Below are 14621 nucleotides of genomic sequence, written 5' to 3' on the forward strand. Positions count from 1 at the left end.
TGACAGAGAGAGAGAAAGCCAGCAAGAGAGGGAACACAAGTAGGGGGAGTGGGAGAGGAAGCAGCAGGCTCCCAGAGGAGCAGGGAGCCTGTGTGAGGCTTGATCCCAGGACCCTGGGATCACGCCCTGGGCCGAAGGCAGACACTTAACAACTAAGTCACCCAGGCACCCCAACACCAAAGATACAAATGTAGTGATCTGAAGGGGCACCTGCACCCCAATGTTCACAGCAGCAATGTCCACAATAGCCAAACTGTGGAAAGAGCTGAGATGTCCACTGACAAATAAATAAAGATGTGATATATACACACACGCACACACACACAAAATGAAATATTACTCAGCCATCCGAAAGGAAGACTACTTACCATTCACATCAATGTGGATGGAACTGGAGGTTATTAGGCTGAGCAAAATAAGTCAATCAGAGAAAGACAATTCTCATATGGTTTCACTCATATGTGGAATGTAAGAAACAGTGCAGAGGATCATAGGGGAAGGGAGGGAAAACTGAAAGGGAAGTTATCAGAGAGACTCTTAACTATAGGAAACTAACTGAGGGTTGTTGGAGGGGAGCAGGGTAGAGGGATAGGGTAATTGCATGATGGGCATTAAGAAGTACACATGATGTGATGAGCACTGGGTATTATATGCAATTGATAAATTACTGAACACTAAACCTGAAAATAATGATGTACTATACGTTGGCTAATTGAATTTTAATAAATGATAAAAAAATAAAATAAAATAAAAGCTCCAGCACATTTATGAGAATAGAAAAGATCACACTCATATATAGGACTATATACATGCTCAAGAAAGCATTCAGAAGGCCCTAATCTCTCATTTCTGGCTGACTTTGAGGTTCTGTGCAAGCAAGAAGTAAAGACTAGGGGCGCCTGGGTGGCACAGCGGTTAAGCGTCTGCCTTCGGCTCAGGGCGTGATCCCGGCGTTCCGGGATCGAGTCCCACATTCCTCTCCCACTCCCCCTGCTTGTGTTCCCTCTCTCGCTGGCTGTCTCTCTCTCTGTCGAATAAATAAACTGTCTCTCTCTCTGTCGAATAAATAAATAAAATCTTTAAAAAAAAAAAAAAAAAAGAAGTAAAGACTAAGGCGGAGTTGTAAACTTCCTGCCAGAGCATTAAAAACATGCTCCAATATGCAAACAGAATCCCTTGACAAAAGCTGGGAAGACTTAATGGCTCCAGACATTTAGGGAACCTGACCACTAAGCTACATAGAGATTTCAGTGGCAACACAAGATAAAGAATACAGATGCTACAGGAGTGCCTGGACAGCTCAGTTGGTTAAGCATCTGCCTTCAACTCAAGTCATGATCTCAGAGTCCTGAGACTGGAACCCACATCAGGCTCCCTGGTAATGGGGAGTCTGCTTCTCCCTCTCCTTCTGCCCCTCCCCTCCATGATGTTTTCTCTCTCTCTCACTGAAATAAATTTAAAATCTTAAAGAAAGAAAGGGGGGTAATCAGAAGGGGGAATGAAGCATGAGAGACTATGGACTATGAGAAACAAACTGAGGGCTTCAGAGGGTAGGGGGTGGGGGAATGGGATAGGCTGGTGATGGGTAGTAAGGAGGGCACGTATTGCATGGGGCACTGGGTGTTATACGCAACTAATGAATCATGGAACTTTATATCAAAAACCAGGGATGTATTGTATGGTGACTAACATAATATAATAAAAAAAATTATTATTAAAAAAATAAAATCTTAAAAAAAAAATACAGATGTTAAAGAACTAGTTTAGAGAGTAAGTACAAAACAACAACAAAAAAAACAGAAGAAACAAAAAACAAGCCCTGAGGAGAGGGATGAATCTGATTCCCAGAGCTGCTACACTGTATTAAACTGTCTCATTCTCAGCAAAAAAGCCCCGAGCCATGACAAAAATATTAAAGTACAGCCCATACACAGGAAAAACAGCAGTTAAGTATAAATTGTCTTAGAGAAAGCCCAGACACTAGACTTACTAGGCAAAAATGTAAACCAGGTATTTTATGATGCATTCAATGAACAGAAATCATGAAGTAAACAATGAAGTATGAGAACAGTGTTTCACCAAATACAGCATAAGAGATAGAATTTTTTTAAAAAAAAGAACCAAATGAAAGTTCTGCATTTAAAGAAATGAGACCTGAAAAGAAAAATTCAGTTAAGTGGCTCATGAGTAGATCTGATTTGGCAGAAGAATTAGTGAACTTAAAAAAGCAGGTCAATTGAAAGTACTCAGTCTGAGGAACAAAAAGAATGAAGAAAAATGAACAGAACCTCAGAGACCTAAAGGACACCATCAAGCATATCAATATATGTATAATAGGAGTCACAGAAGGAAAGAAGATAAAGCTTATTTGAAGAAATAATGGCCAAAAACTTCCCCAAATGTGATGAAAAACATTAATCTACAAATCCAAAAAGTTCATCCACCACCAAGTAGAATGAACTCAAAAAGACCCAAACCTAGACACATCAGTATTAAACTATTAAAAGCCAGACAAAAAGAATCCTGGAAGCAGACAGAGAGATTAGTCACACACAAGTGATACTCAGTAAGATTAACAGCTGATTCTTCATCAGAAACCATGGAACCAAGGGCAGTAGGCTAACCTATTCAAAAAAAAAGAAGAAAACCTATCAACCTTCAAAAATGAAAGAGATAAGGTTAAGATATTTCCAGATAAACAAAAACTGAAGGAATCTGTTGCTAGCAGATCTGCCCAAAATAGTTACTAAAGACCGTCCTTTTTACAATTCTTCTGATTTAAAAGTGCATAAGGCAGTAACTATAAAACTATGCTGATGCAGTTACAATGCCATTTATATAAAATTAATAACATGAAGGAGTGGGAAGGGAATGAAACCATACAGGAGCAAAGTTTTTGTATATTATTTACAGTAAATTGATATTAATCCAAACTGGACTGTAAGAGGTTAATTTTAATTCCTAGAAAAACAACTACAAATAGACTAACAACTATTTAAAGTGTATTAGTGATTAGTGAGGGAGAGGGTGAGGGGACATAGAAATGACTTCAATGGCTAAAGGTTTCTACTGGAGTGATGAAAATGTTCTGGAATCAGTGGTGATGGCTGCACAACTCTGTGACTATATTCAAAGCTACTGAACTGTACATATTAATATGGTGAATTTTATGGTATATGAATTGTATGTCCATAAAAAATAAATAAAGTCAAAGAAGATAAGCTTATGATAGACGTGAGCACTTCACTGTAGGTAAATTTCACCTTAAAGCAACAGCGGCGGCAGCAGGAGCAGCAAAGACAAATACCGGTATCTATGCTTTAAGCATTAGGAGAAAGTTTACAGATATCTGTACTTTATTTTGGGAAAAAAACAAAAAAACCTGAACTGAAGATTAGTAGGGTAGGTATGTGGGAAAGCAATGGTCAAGGTAGAAGGTACGTATGAGTATCTGGGTATTCACTGTAGAATTTCAACTTTCCTGTAAGTTCGAAAATGTTCATAAAATGTTGAGGAAAAGAATAGTGCTGAGGAAACACTCAGATCCAGGTTGTAGGCCTTTCTAAAACTAGCCTGAACTCCACAAAAAAACAGTATCATTAAAGACACAAATGTGACAAATTATTGTAGAATAAAGGAATCCAGAGAGACATGACAAAGGGGGAAAAACCTGAATGCGGACATCATATATTCTGAATCAATGACAAATTTATTGGGTGTGACAGTAGTGTTATGGTTATGAGAATGTCCTTGTGAAGGAGATACACGCTACTGTATTTAGTAGTGAAATGTCATAAAGAATGTTACTTACTTTCAAATGATTTAGGAAGTGAATGTGTACACGCATATAGATAGAAGATAACAAATGTGACAAAACGTTAACAACTAATAAATCTAGGTGAAGGATACATGCTTGCTAATATTGTTCTTTCAACTTGTTTGCTTTAACTTTTTCAAAATAAAAAGGGTGGGAGGAAGGGTAGTACCAAGGTGAGAGTTATAAAGAATACTGGCAAATTAGAATTTTCACCTCATCTCCCTCCATTCTCCCCCTCATATACCACACTTGTCTCCTTCCACTGTCCCAAATAAAACAAGCTGATCATAATTTCAGTGTCTGTCTTTGCTGGTGTTCTACTTGGAGTACTCTTCCCCCGGATCTTCGTTTGGCTGTTTTCTTCTAATCATTCAAGCCTCAACTTACATGCAATCTCAAAGAGACCCTCATCTACCTTAAGAAATGCCCATCAGGCTCTAACATATTACCTGATATTTTTCTTAACAGCAATAATCTATACCTGGAATGCTTATAAATTTTTTGTGTGTTTACTTGTTTTTCTCTCTACAACATAATAGGCCAAGAGGGTCAGCTGTTTTATACTTTTATACTGTCCTCCTTTTCTTCCATAGTTTGTATCCTATAACATCCACCCTCATATCCAGTAAAAACTTAACTGGAAACAGTAAAGCAACTGACAGTATTTTCTATAGGAGTAGAAGCTAAGGGAGAGAGGGGGAGCATCTGAAGTTAACAGAAATCACTGCAGGGAGATCGGAAGGAGAAGGAAGGGAATAATGAAGGGGGGGTAAACAGAAGGGGAAATGAACCACGAGAGACTATGGACTCGGGGAAACTGAGGGTTTTAGAGGGGAGGGGGTGGAGGGATGGGCTAGCCCGGTGATGGGTATTAAGGAGGGCATGTATTGCATGGAACACTGGGTATTATACGCAAACAATGAATCATGGAACACTACATCAAAAACTAATGATGTACTGTATGGTGACTAACATATCATAATAAAAAAAAATGAAGTTAACAGAAATCAGAGTGGGTGGGTCAAGGGACTGATACTAGATTCAAAGACAGTATGAGTACGTGATAGCTACAACAGCTGATGGTTTACTAAAATAATACCTAAAAACCTAGGACAAAAGCCAGCAACAGGTACCTTTTTATCAAAAATGAAACAAAATTTCCCTAACATTTAAGTTTAAAAGTTTATGTTGTGCTAAGACCTAGAGAAAAATCAGAGTCCACGTTCCATGAATTCAGTTAAAATTTACTCTAACATTATAGATGCTACTTCCTTCTCTTCCATTTGATTTAACTAACATTTTTCTAACCTTTTTGCCAATCTACCACCTGATATTTCTATTGCATGCTAAATTCTATCCTTAGGCTATAAAAGACTGTAGTCTTTGCCTTCTCTATGAATATTTTGTAAATCCTTGAAATGGCATGTACTCATGAATATAACGATGAAGAATGGTTACAGAAAAATCTGAGGCTAAGAATAAGAAAGTAGCAACTAAAATGATAGTTTATATAGCTTATATTTACTGATTGCTTACTACAGGCCAGGCTCTATCCTATGGATTTTACACCATGTACTAACAAATTTGGTTCTCACAAAACCTTCTGAGGTATTATCCACATTTTACAGATATGTAAACTGAAACTTAAAGTAGTAAAATACCTTCACCCATGTCATACAACTATTAAGGCTAGATTCAAACGAGGCCAAATGATTTCAGAACTCTTCTTCATTATATTGCCTCTCAACATGACACTGTAAGTCTACAAATTTGATAAAAATTCTGTGGGAATTTTCTGTTCTAACTATATTAGTTTTTAAGATTGTTAAGATTGATCCTTAAATTTGGGTGATTCTCCTTGACATAAAGAGCAAAACAGGACGTGAATGAATATTACTTAGTAAGAATACCAACAGATCCTTCCCAAGTATGTTACCTGAAGTACACAACATAGCTAAAAATAGCAAAAGACTTGTGGGTCATAACTCTTACTAGAATTCAGTTACTATCCCAAAGACCTAAATCTTTATATCCCTGACAACTTCTAGTATATTTTGTTTCTCCTATGGCATTCTCATTCAGGGTATTTTCTACAAGCATATTCCATTACAAAAGTCCTGACTAGACTCTATTCCCCAACAGCTATGAATATTTTATAAAGCAGAGCCCTGAAGGGCGTCTGGGTGTCTCAGTCACTTGAGTGCCTGACTCTTGATTTCGGCTCAGGTCACAGTTTCAGGGTTATGGGATTGAGCCGTGTCAGGCTCTGCACTCAGTGTGGAGTCGGCTTGTCCCTCTCCCTCTGCTCCTCCCCTCCATGCTCTCTCTCAAATAAAATCTTTTATTTTTATTTAAGATTTTTATTTATTTATTTATTTCAGAGAGAGACAGGGCACAAGTAGGGGAGGGGCAGAGGGCGAGGGAGAAGGAGACTCCCTGCTGAGCAGGGAGCCTGATGCAAGGCTCGATCCCAGGACCCCAAGATCATGACCCAAGCCAAAGGCAGATACTTAACCAACTGAGCCACCCAGGGCCCCTAAAAATAAATAAAATCTTAAAAAAAAAAAAAAAAGAAAAAAAAAGAAAAAGCAGAGCCCTGAAAGCAGAGCAACAATGAGCTCAAAAGAACTAGTGTGGTTCATTAGACGCTTTGCAAGTGGCATCAGGTAATTGCTAAAGCTTAGTTTAAAACCATCCTCCTGTGGCACCTCGGTGGCTTGGTTAAACATCTACCTTTGGCTTGGGTCATGATCTCGGGGTCCCGGAATTGAGCCCCACATTGGGCTCCCTGCTCAGCAGAGAGTCTGCTGCTCCGTCTGCCCCTGGCCCCACTCGTGCTCTCTCTCTCAAATAAATAAAATCTTTAAAAAAATTAGTAAATAAAACCATCCTACTGGTCGAGAGGCCACAAAGCTCTCATCAAATTTTAGTAAGGAGGGGCGCCTGGGGTGGCACAGAGGTTAAGCGTCTGCCTTCGGCTCAGGGCGTGATCCCAGCGTTATGGGATCGAGCCCCGCATCAGGCTCCTCTGCTGAGCCTGCTTCTTCCTCTCCCACTCCCCCTGCTTGTGTTCCCTCTCTCGCTGGCTGTCTCTATCTCTGTCAAGTAAACAAATAAAATCTTAAAACAAAAAAACAAAAAAAAACTTTAGTAAGGAAAGGGAGAAGATTCCAAAGTATTTAAAACATAATAACTCCTACATATTTTAGAAAATACAAAAAGGATTCTTCAGTGGAAGGGCATAATATTTTGTAGTTTTGACTATTTCTAAGTATTGATAATAAAAAATTTTATTATATAAAAAATCTAAGTATATCTGCTGATAACATATACACTCGTAATGTCAAAAGCTCCAATGTACCATGTATAACTGAAGAAATATTAGAGTTTTTATCCTTATTAAAATTCCCAGCTACCCATCAAGAAAGTGAATAAGGTTTTCTAACCTTTCAAAGTCACCTTGCCTTGTAAATTTTGACAACCTATACACGGCCCAGTTGTTAAGCTGTTTAGAGGTCATTCCTCTTCCATTATCTATCACTGCAACGGCAGGTTTTCCTTGTGTTTCATCAAAAAGCTATGAAATAAGTTCAAAAAGACAGGAAAAGTCAAATCAATATCAAAAATATAAAAGAATACTAAAAGAATTAAATGGGTTCACTCATACACTGCTGGTAGAAGTGTAAATGTATTACAACTTACTAAAATGTACATCACCTGTATAAATCAAAGGCCTTAGAATTCATGTCCTTTATTCCCTTTAATCCAGAAATTCCATTGCTCAGAAGTTAGCTTAAGGAACTAATTACAGACATGTAAAGACCTATAAGGATGTTTATGCCAGCATGGTTTACAATGGCAAAAATACAGGAAAAATTCTAAATCTTCAATAATAATAGACTACATCATTTATAATATAGTCAATAAATGAAACTGTAGCAATGGAACATTATACTGCAGAATATTCATGGTATGGCAAATGTCTACAATGTTCTGTCAAGGGAAAGCAGATGATCACAAAAAAACAAAATGTACACTATGATCACACATACATATATACATATATACACAGAAAAAAGGGCACATAAAAATGTAACAATGAAGAGACATCAGATAATTATTTCTACTTTTAGTTTTCTTTATTTTCTAATTTTTCTACAATGAACTTGTAGTACTTCTAAAAAAGGAAAAATTAAATTTCTTTATAGTGTAATTTTCTTACCAATTTGATCTGTATTCCTCTAACACCAGTGTTTCTAGAAGTAGCAGACAATGAATTGTCAATTAATTCTGCAAGAGCAAATGCTGAAAGAGAATGAGAAGACATTACTGCTTAACTTTTCCCTCCCAAATACTTCATTTAAAAGTTCAAAATAGAAGAAACTCTGAAGTACCTTAAGCCATCACTTTTATTTTCCAAAGAGCTAGAATTAAAGTATTATCATGATCCTAATGATATAATACATAATAAAGGCATCATCACCAATCACCACCAGCATTAAAAAGCAGTCATCAACCAGTACTTGTAAGGCACTATACGGCATGAGTCAGCCAGCCATGACTCCTGGCTTCAAGGAGTTTATAATCTAAAGACAGACATACAGACATAGGAGACAAACAGAAGACCATAACCATAAAATCAAATACTAGTTCGTGGTATGTAATACATCATGCACAAGTCAAAAGTAAACACATTAAGAGACAGGGAGGGGTGGGGGTTGCAAATACAAAGCAACTATAAAAGTGTCTATTAAGAACTAATTTAGATATAGAAATCTTATGGTTAACGGCAACTTATCAAATGGCAGAACATGTCTGTCTGACAAAGAACTGCTAATTATTTCCTACTACACAACCAACTTGATATTCAACTTATCACTGGCTCAGTATTATTAACCAATATTCTCCTTTCTTCAAGGTCACTACTCAAACTTCCCACTTTTATTTCCTTAATTAAAAAGGGGAACACACCAAATTTATGTCTCTTACTGCTACTGAAGTGCAACCCAACTAACACTGTAATTAATCCAGAGCAGCACCCCAGCAAGCATTCCGCACTCCGAACACTTACGGGATGGCTATGTTTATACACTAGAAAGAAGTTACCACAAATCAGATATAAGGATCTGGCCAATGGTATTAAGTCTAGAAAATAGAGAAGGAAATGGAGGCAAAAAAGAGGTAAGAGAAATTTAGAGGGAAGAAATTATTAGAATTTGGTATCTGCTTAGATATAAAATTACAAAGGAAGGGGGGAAGGGAGGGGAGAGAGAAGGAGAGTGAGGAAGGAAGGAAGGAATCCAAGACGGTTTTGAGTCTTTGACCAAATAGGATAAATGGTCATATTTCTCATGAAGCAAAAATTTAGAGGGGAAGAAAGAAAACACTCCGTTTTAGATGTGAAGCCCTACTATTCTATCAAAGCTCAATGAGTAGAAGAGGTGTTCCACAGGGAGCGGGAACAGATAACAGGCTTCAGAGAATAAAAACAGCCAGAGGTAAGGTTTTCTGCTTCATTGACAGATTAGTTAAATCTTGGATCAGCTCATTAAGAGAAAAGTATTTAAAAAAGAACAGCATGACTTGAAGAGATATCCACCCATATGGTCAAGAATAACCAAAAGCAGGGGAAAGATGAATAAAAGTTTGACAGAGGAGAAGGAAACAGGATCCAGTTAAAAACCATCTGTGTCAAAGGACACTGTATAATTGGAAAAAAAATAAAAAAAAAAAAAAAAAAAAAAAAAAAAAAAAAAAAAGAATAACCAAAAGCAGCACTAAAGGCAAATGAAACAAAAGCAGGGAAAGACCTAGGAATATAGTGTAAAAATCACAGTAATCAAAGCAAAAGCTTAAACAAGGAGATTTTCTGCTTGTTCATATAATGACAGCAGGAATGAAAACTGGTACAACTAATGTGGAAATAATGTATCTCAAAAGTCTTAAAAATGAATTTATCTACTGACTCCATGATTATACATTTAGAAATCTATCCCCAGAGAAAGAATTAAAGATTCATTCAATATGCAAATTTTTAAATACTTACCATTTTCAGGCATTTTCTAGGAACAGAACAAAACAGATAAGAGTTCTATTCTTGTGGAGTTAACATTCTAGTTAGAAGGATGGAAAAACGATGAGAAAGATGGAAAATGAAATGTAATCATAATTAACAACTCCTTAGCATGTTAGACGGTAGTATATGTGATGGAGAAAAGAGAGAGCAGGAAAAAAGGGATCAAATAACAGTAAAAGTCACAGAGGGAACACAGCTGCAATCTTAAACAGGGCGATCAAGGTTAATTTTTGTTGAGAAGGTAATAGATAAACAAGACTTGAAAGAGGTGAGGGAATGAGACAGGGACTATCTGGGCAAAGAGACAGAGGGCCCTAAGCCGAGTAATATCGCTGGTACCGGAGTGAAAAAGCAAAAAGGAAGAGTTGCAGAAACAAAGGCAGAGAGTAAACAAAGCAGAGCTACAAAGTCCATATAGATAATTATAAAGGCCACAGTTTTTATTCTCAGTGAAATGGGTAGCCATCAGTGTTTTCAGTAGAAGAGTAAATATCTGACTTCTCAAACCCTATGTGGAAAGGCACGAAATGAGAGATGAATTAAGAGTCCATTATATCGGGCGCCTGGGTGGCATAGTGGTTGAGCGTCTGCCTTCGGCTCAGGGTGTGATCCCGGCGTTGTGGGATCGAGCGCCACATCAGGCTCCTCTGCTATGAGCCTGCTGCTTCCTCTCCCACTCCCCCTGCTTGTGTTCCCTCTCTCGCTGGCTGTCTCTATCTCTGTCAAATAAATAAATAAAAATCTTTAAAAAAAAAAAAAAAAAGAGTCCATTATATAACCTAGGTGATTTTCTCAAGATCAGGTTTTAAAGAAACAGAAGTGGTAAGAAACGGTCATTTCTACATAAATACTGAAGATAGTGCCAATCAGATTTTCTTACAGACTGAATGAAAGGTATGAGACAAAGAAGGATCAATTTGATTTTTGGCCTAAGCAACTAAAAGAAAAGAGCGATAATCAATTTGGATGGGAAAATTATGTGTAGTTAGGATTCAGTGAACAGATCAGGGTTCCTATCTTAAGATATGCGAATGGAGATACCACATGAGCAGGGGACAGACAAAATTGGAATTCAGGAGGTAAGTCTGGCATTATTTTCAATATTTGACTAAAAATTACCATTTCTGGGGCACCTGGATGACTCAGTTAAGCATCTGATTCTTGATTTCGGCTGATGTCATGATCTCACGGTCATGAGATAAGCCTCATGTCTGGCTCCACGTTCAGCACGGAGTCTGCTTGAGATCCTCTCTCTCTCTCTCCCTTTCTCTCTGCCCCTTCCCCTCACTCAGACACTCTCTCTAAATGGATAAATAAAATCTTAAAAAAAAAAAAAAAAACGACCACTTCCACCACTGAGGAGTCACTGCCATAAGATTGGTATTTAGAACCATGACACTGGACAAGATCACCAAGGAGGTAAGAGAAGATAAGGGACCAAGGACTAAGCTGTGAGACACCTCAATATTAAGAAGGTTGATAAGGGAGGTCAATTGTATCTCAATTTAAAAAGAAAAGAAAAAGATGGGAAGAGAAGAGCAGAAAGAAGGCAGCCAGTGAGGTAGAAACAAAACAGGCGTATGATTTCTCAAAAGCCAAGTGAAGACTATTTTATCAAGGAAGAAAAGTGATATATTGTGTCAATACCTTGAGTAAAATGGGAACTGAAAGCTGATCACTGGCTTTAGCCACCAGAGACCCTCAACGAGTAAGTACAAGACAGTGAATAAGAGAGAATGGGAAAAGGAGCACCACGGCTGAGAGTAAATACAGTCAACTCTTTTGAGGAGTTTTGCTGTTGTAAACAGGAGCAAAAAACTGGGTGGAAGCTGGTGAAAGAAGAATATGATGTGAGAAATAAGACAGGAGCTTTCGTGTATATAAGGAACAGTATCAGAGGTAAAGAGTAGACTGGCTAGGAGTTCAAGCTCTGTAATTCCTCTGCTAGGGTTCAAATCCTGGCTCCAATACTTACTACCACCGTGGCCTTTGTCAAGCTACCTAAAGTCTCTTAGCCTCAGGTTTCTTCTGCAAAGTAGGGTCATTACATAACATTAGTTACCACACTGGATTAAGGATTAAATGAGATAATGTTCATAAAGAACTTGGCATGGTGCCTGGCACAGCAGCTGACAGTAATAATACTAGTACTTAGGGTGAGGGTGTGTACAATGATTTAGACAAAAGACTAGTCATGTGTAATAATAAAAAAGACTGAAAACAACCTAAATGTCTAAAAGAACACTGTTCAAAAAATTTCTGTTATATAAATACTACATAAACACTAAAAACAAATATACACTGACATATATATTAAAGATGTTCATTTTATTTTAAACAAAAAAGTAGGTTAAAGAAGTATGCTCCATATAAAACCACTAAAAAGAAAAAATATATAAAAGGGTCTGAAATGATAAACTCCAAAGTATAAGTGGAGGTTCTATCTGGGTGGTAGAGTTACGATGTTCTTTATGTTCTTTCTGCTTACCTATGTCTTCTAATTTCCTACAAACTATAATGCATACACCATAAGAAAAATATTTTTAATGAAGTTTATAATGAACATCTTAGTAGTATTAAACACTTTGGCAGGGTCCAGACAGAAAAGACTTTCTAAATCAACTGATTTGTAAAGATCACTAGCAAACAGTCCAAAGGTAGGATAAAAACTTGTGAGAAGTAAAGGTGGAAAGAAATAATAAAGAAATGGAGACCAGAACACAAACCACTTACTTGTATAGTTCAGCTACAGAAATTTGCAAGGTAAAAAAAAATATTTTCTCAATTGGGAGACATCTACAGGAGGCCAGGAAGAATAAATCAGAGTACACAGGAGATAGAAAGATCGGTAGGTACATTTCTTATGAGTTAAAATGGAATGAATTATAATAGATTAGTTTTAAAGGAGAGGTATCTTTACTCTGAAGATGACTGAGATTGAAAAAGAAACATATTGTGATGAACAATAATGTAAGAGGCTGAAGTAAGGAAGTTCACAATGTCTAGTCATAATCTTCTAATTAAAGTAGAAAGAGAATTTTCAAACAGTGAAGGAATGTGACACGTGGTCAAGGGATAAAAGAGAGAAATAGTTTGTCAAAATCAATATAAATGTAATACTTACGCAAAGGATTTTGTCCTTCACTTGCATAATATTCATACATGCCACTTTTAACCAGTGTGTCATAGTGAGGTAGGAAGTCAATTCGTTCTTTTGTAGCTGTTAGTAGTAACTGATTGACTGACTGTAGCAGGTATAGAGTGACTCCATCTTTAACAGTGTCATCTGTAATTAAGAAGTAATATCTTAAGTGCTACACAAGCATCAAAAACACAATGGATTTATAATTTTGAATATTCAAATTGTATCTCTAAGATATCTTTAAAGATGGTACAGGCAAACCCTCAAACAATAGATCTATCTATAAATTCAGGTGTGTTTTATTAAGGATAGTATAGTGGAATAGGCCCAAATACTTCCACTCATCTGAAACACTCAATTTTAAAAAGTTAAACAATCACAGGAAATCAGATGAGGAACTGCATTAGAGTGGCATTAACGTGAATGGAGTAGGATTAAACTCAAAAGGAATCATGCATGAAAACCTAGCAGGTCCTGGAATCTAATTTGATTTAAAAAATATATATAATGGAAGAATCCAAGTTCGTGAGAATTAACTTCTTGAGGGCCCATGTAAAAAAAATGTGACCAGGTGTTGCAGAACATCTCATCTTCTGCAGCCATAACTGATAACTATATTTCTATAATCTTGTTTTAAAAATAGGACCTCGGGGTGCCTGGGTGGCTCAGTCGGTTAAGCATCTGACTCTTGATATCAGCTCAGGTTATGATCTCAGGGTGGTGAGATCAAGCGCCAAGTCGGGCTCCATGCTCTGTGGGAAGTCTGCTGGAGATTCTCTCCCCCCACATCGGCCCCTCCCCCCAATGGAAGGTGTGTGCTAAAATATATAAATCTTAAAAAAAAAAAAGAAAGAAAAAAGAAAAAATATGACCTCTGCACAAACTATGCATATATAGTTTCCCCCTTCATCCCAAGAAAGTAACCAAAATTATCGATAGTTTTAGTTATCTGTATAATGAAAACGTTATTGCCCTATGATGTACTAGAACATATTAAATATAAAGGCATCAATTAAACGCTGCTTACCAAAATTATCACAGGTAATTTCTTTCCTACTTGTTGTTGTAATAACAAATTTCTCTTCAGGTGAAATGCCAAGTGTCTATCCAAAATAACAGGAATAAAATCAATTATTATACAAAGGAAATAAATATGCATTCAAGTTTATAAGAATATGAAAATATTGATAGTGTCTTATAATCTTGTAACAGTTACTACATTTACCTAAAAAGACTAAGTCTCGATGCTTCAACATTTTTCCTCTGCATAATTAAGCACAGCTCTATCTATTAATTACCTATTTGCTTAGCAAGGTTGTTTTTTCTGCTACTCGCATTAAGTCACCGAGGAACATGATGATTAGGTGGAACACTTTCTAAAGGGTTTTAATATGAACAGGGCCTCCTATTTCATGTCAATCCATAAACAAACTTATTTGGAGCAAATCATTAACACCTATGTTCATATAGATTAAATATTTAAATATATAAAAACAAAAGTACTAGAAAAAAATAGAGGTTAATATTTTATAACACTGAGATAAGGACAGCCATGCTATGCAGGATTTTCTGTATTAAAGAATTTT

At 36.8% G+C, this 14621-nt stretch overlaps 1 protein-coding gene across 6 annotated transcripts in view; it reads right to left on the minus strand.

Moving 5' to 3' along the window:
• The window catches only part of SMCHD1 (structural maintenance of chromosomes flexible hinge domain containing 1), a 155255-nt gene that overhangs the window by 133107 nt on the left and 7527 nt on the right, over positions 1–14621 (minus strand). For 5 of the 6 annotated variants that reach the window (XM_034642914.1, XM_002926065.4, XM_034642912.1 and 2 more), the window contains 4 exons: positions 14063–14138; positions 13018–13179; positions 8040–8122; positions 7264–7394 (listed from right to left, as the gene is read on the minus strand). In XM_034642914.1, the coding sequence (XP_034498805.1) occupies positions 7264–7394; positions 8040–8122; positions 13018–13179; positions 14063–14138 (452 nt within the window). Of the gene's footprint in view, positions 1–7263; positions 7395–8039; positions 8123–8211; positions 8248–13017; positions 13180–14062; positions 14139–14621 lie in introns of those variants that run through there. The other variant, XM_034642913.1, reaches the window with a different exon arrangement.

Source organism: Ailuropoda melanoleuca, chromosome 14 (assembly GCF_002007445.2).
Source record: "Ailuropoda melanoleuca isolate Jingjing chromosome 14, ASM200744v2, whole genome shotgun sequence".
Lineage (NCBI taxonomy): Eukaryota > Metazoa > Chordata > Mammalia > Carnivora > Ursidae > Ailuropoda > Ailuropoda melanoleuca.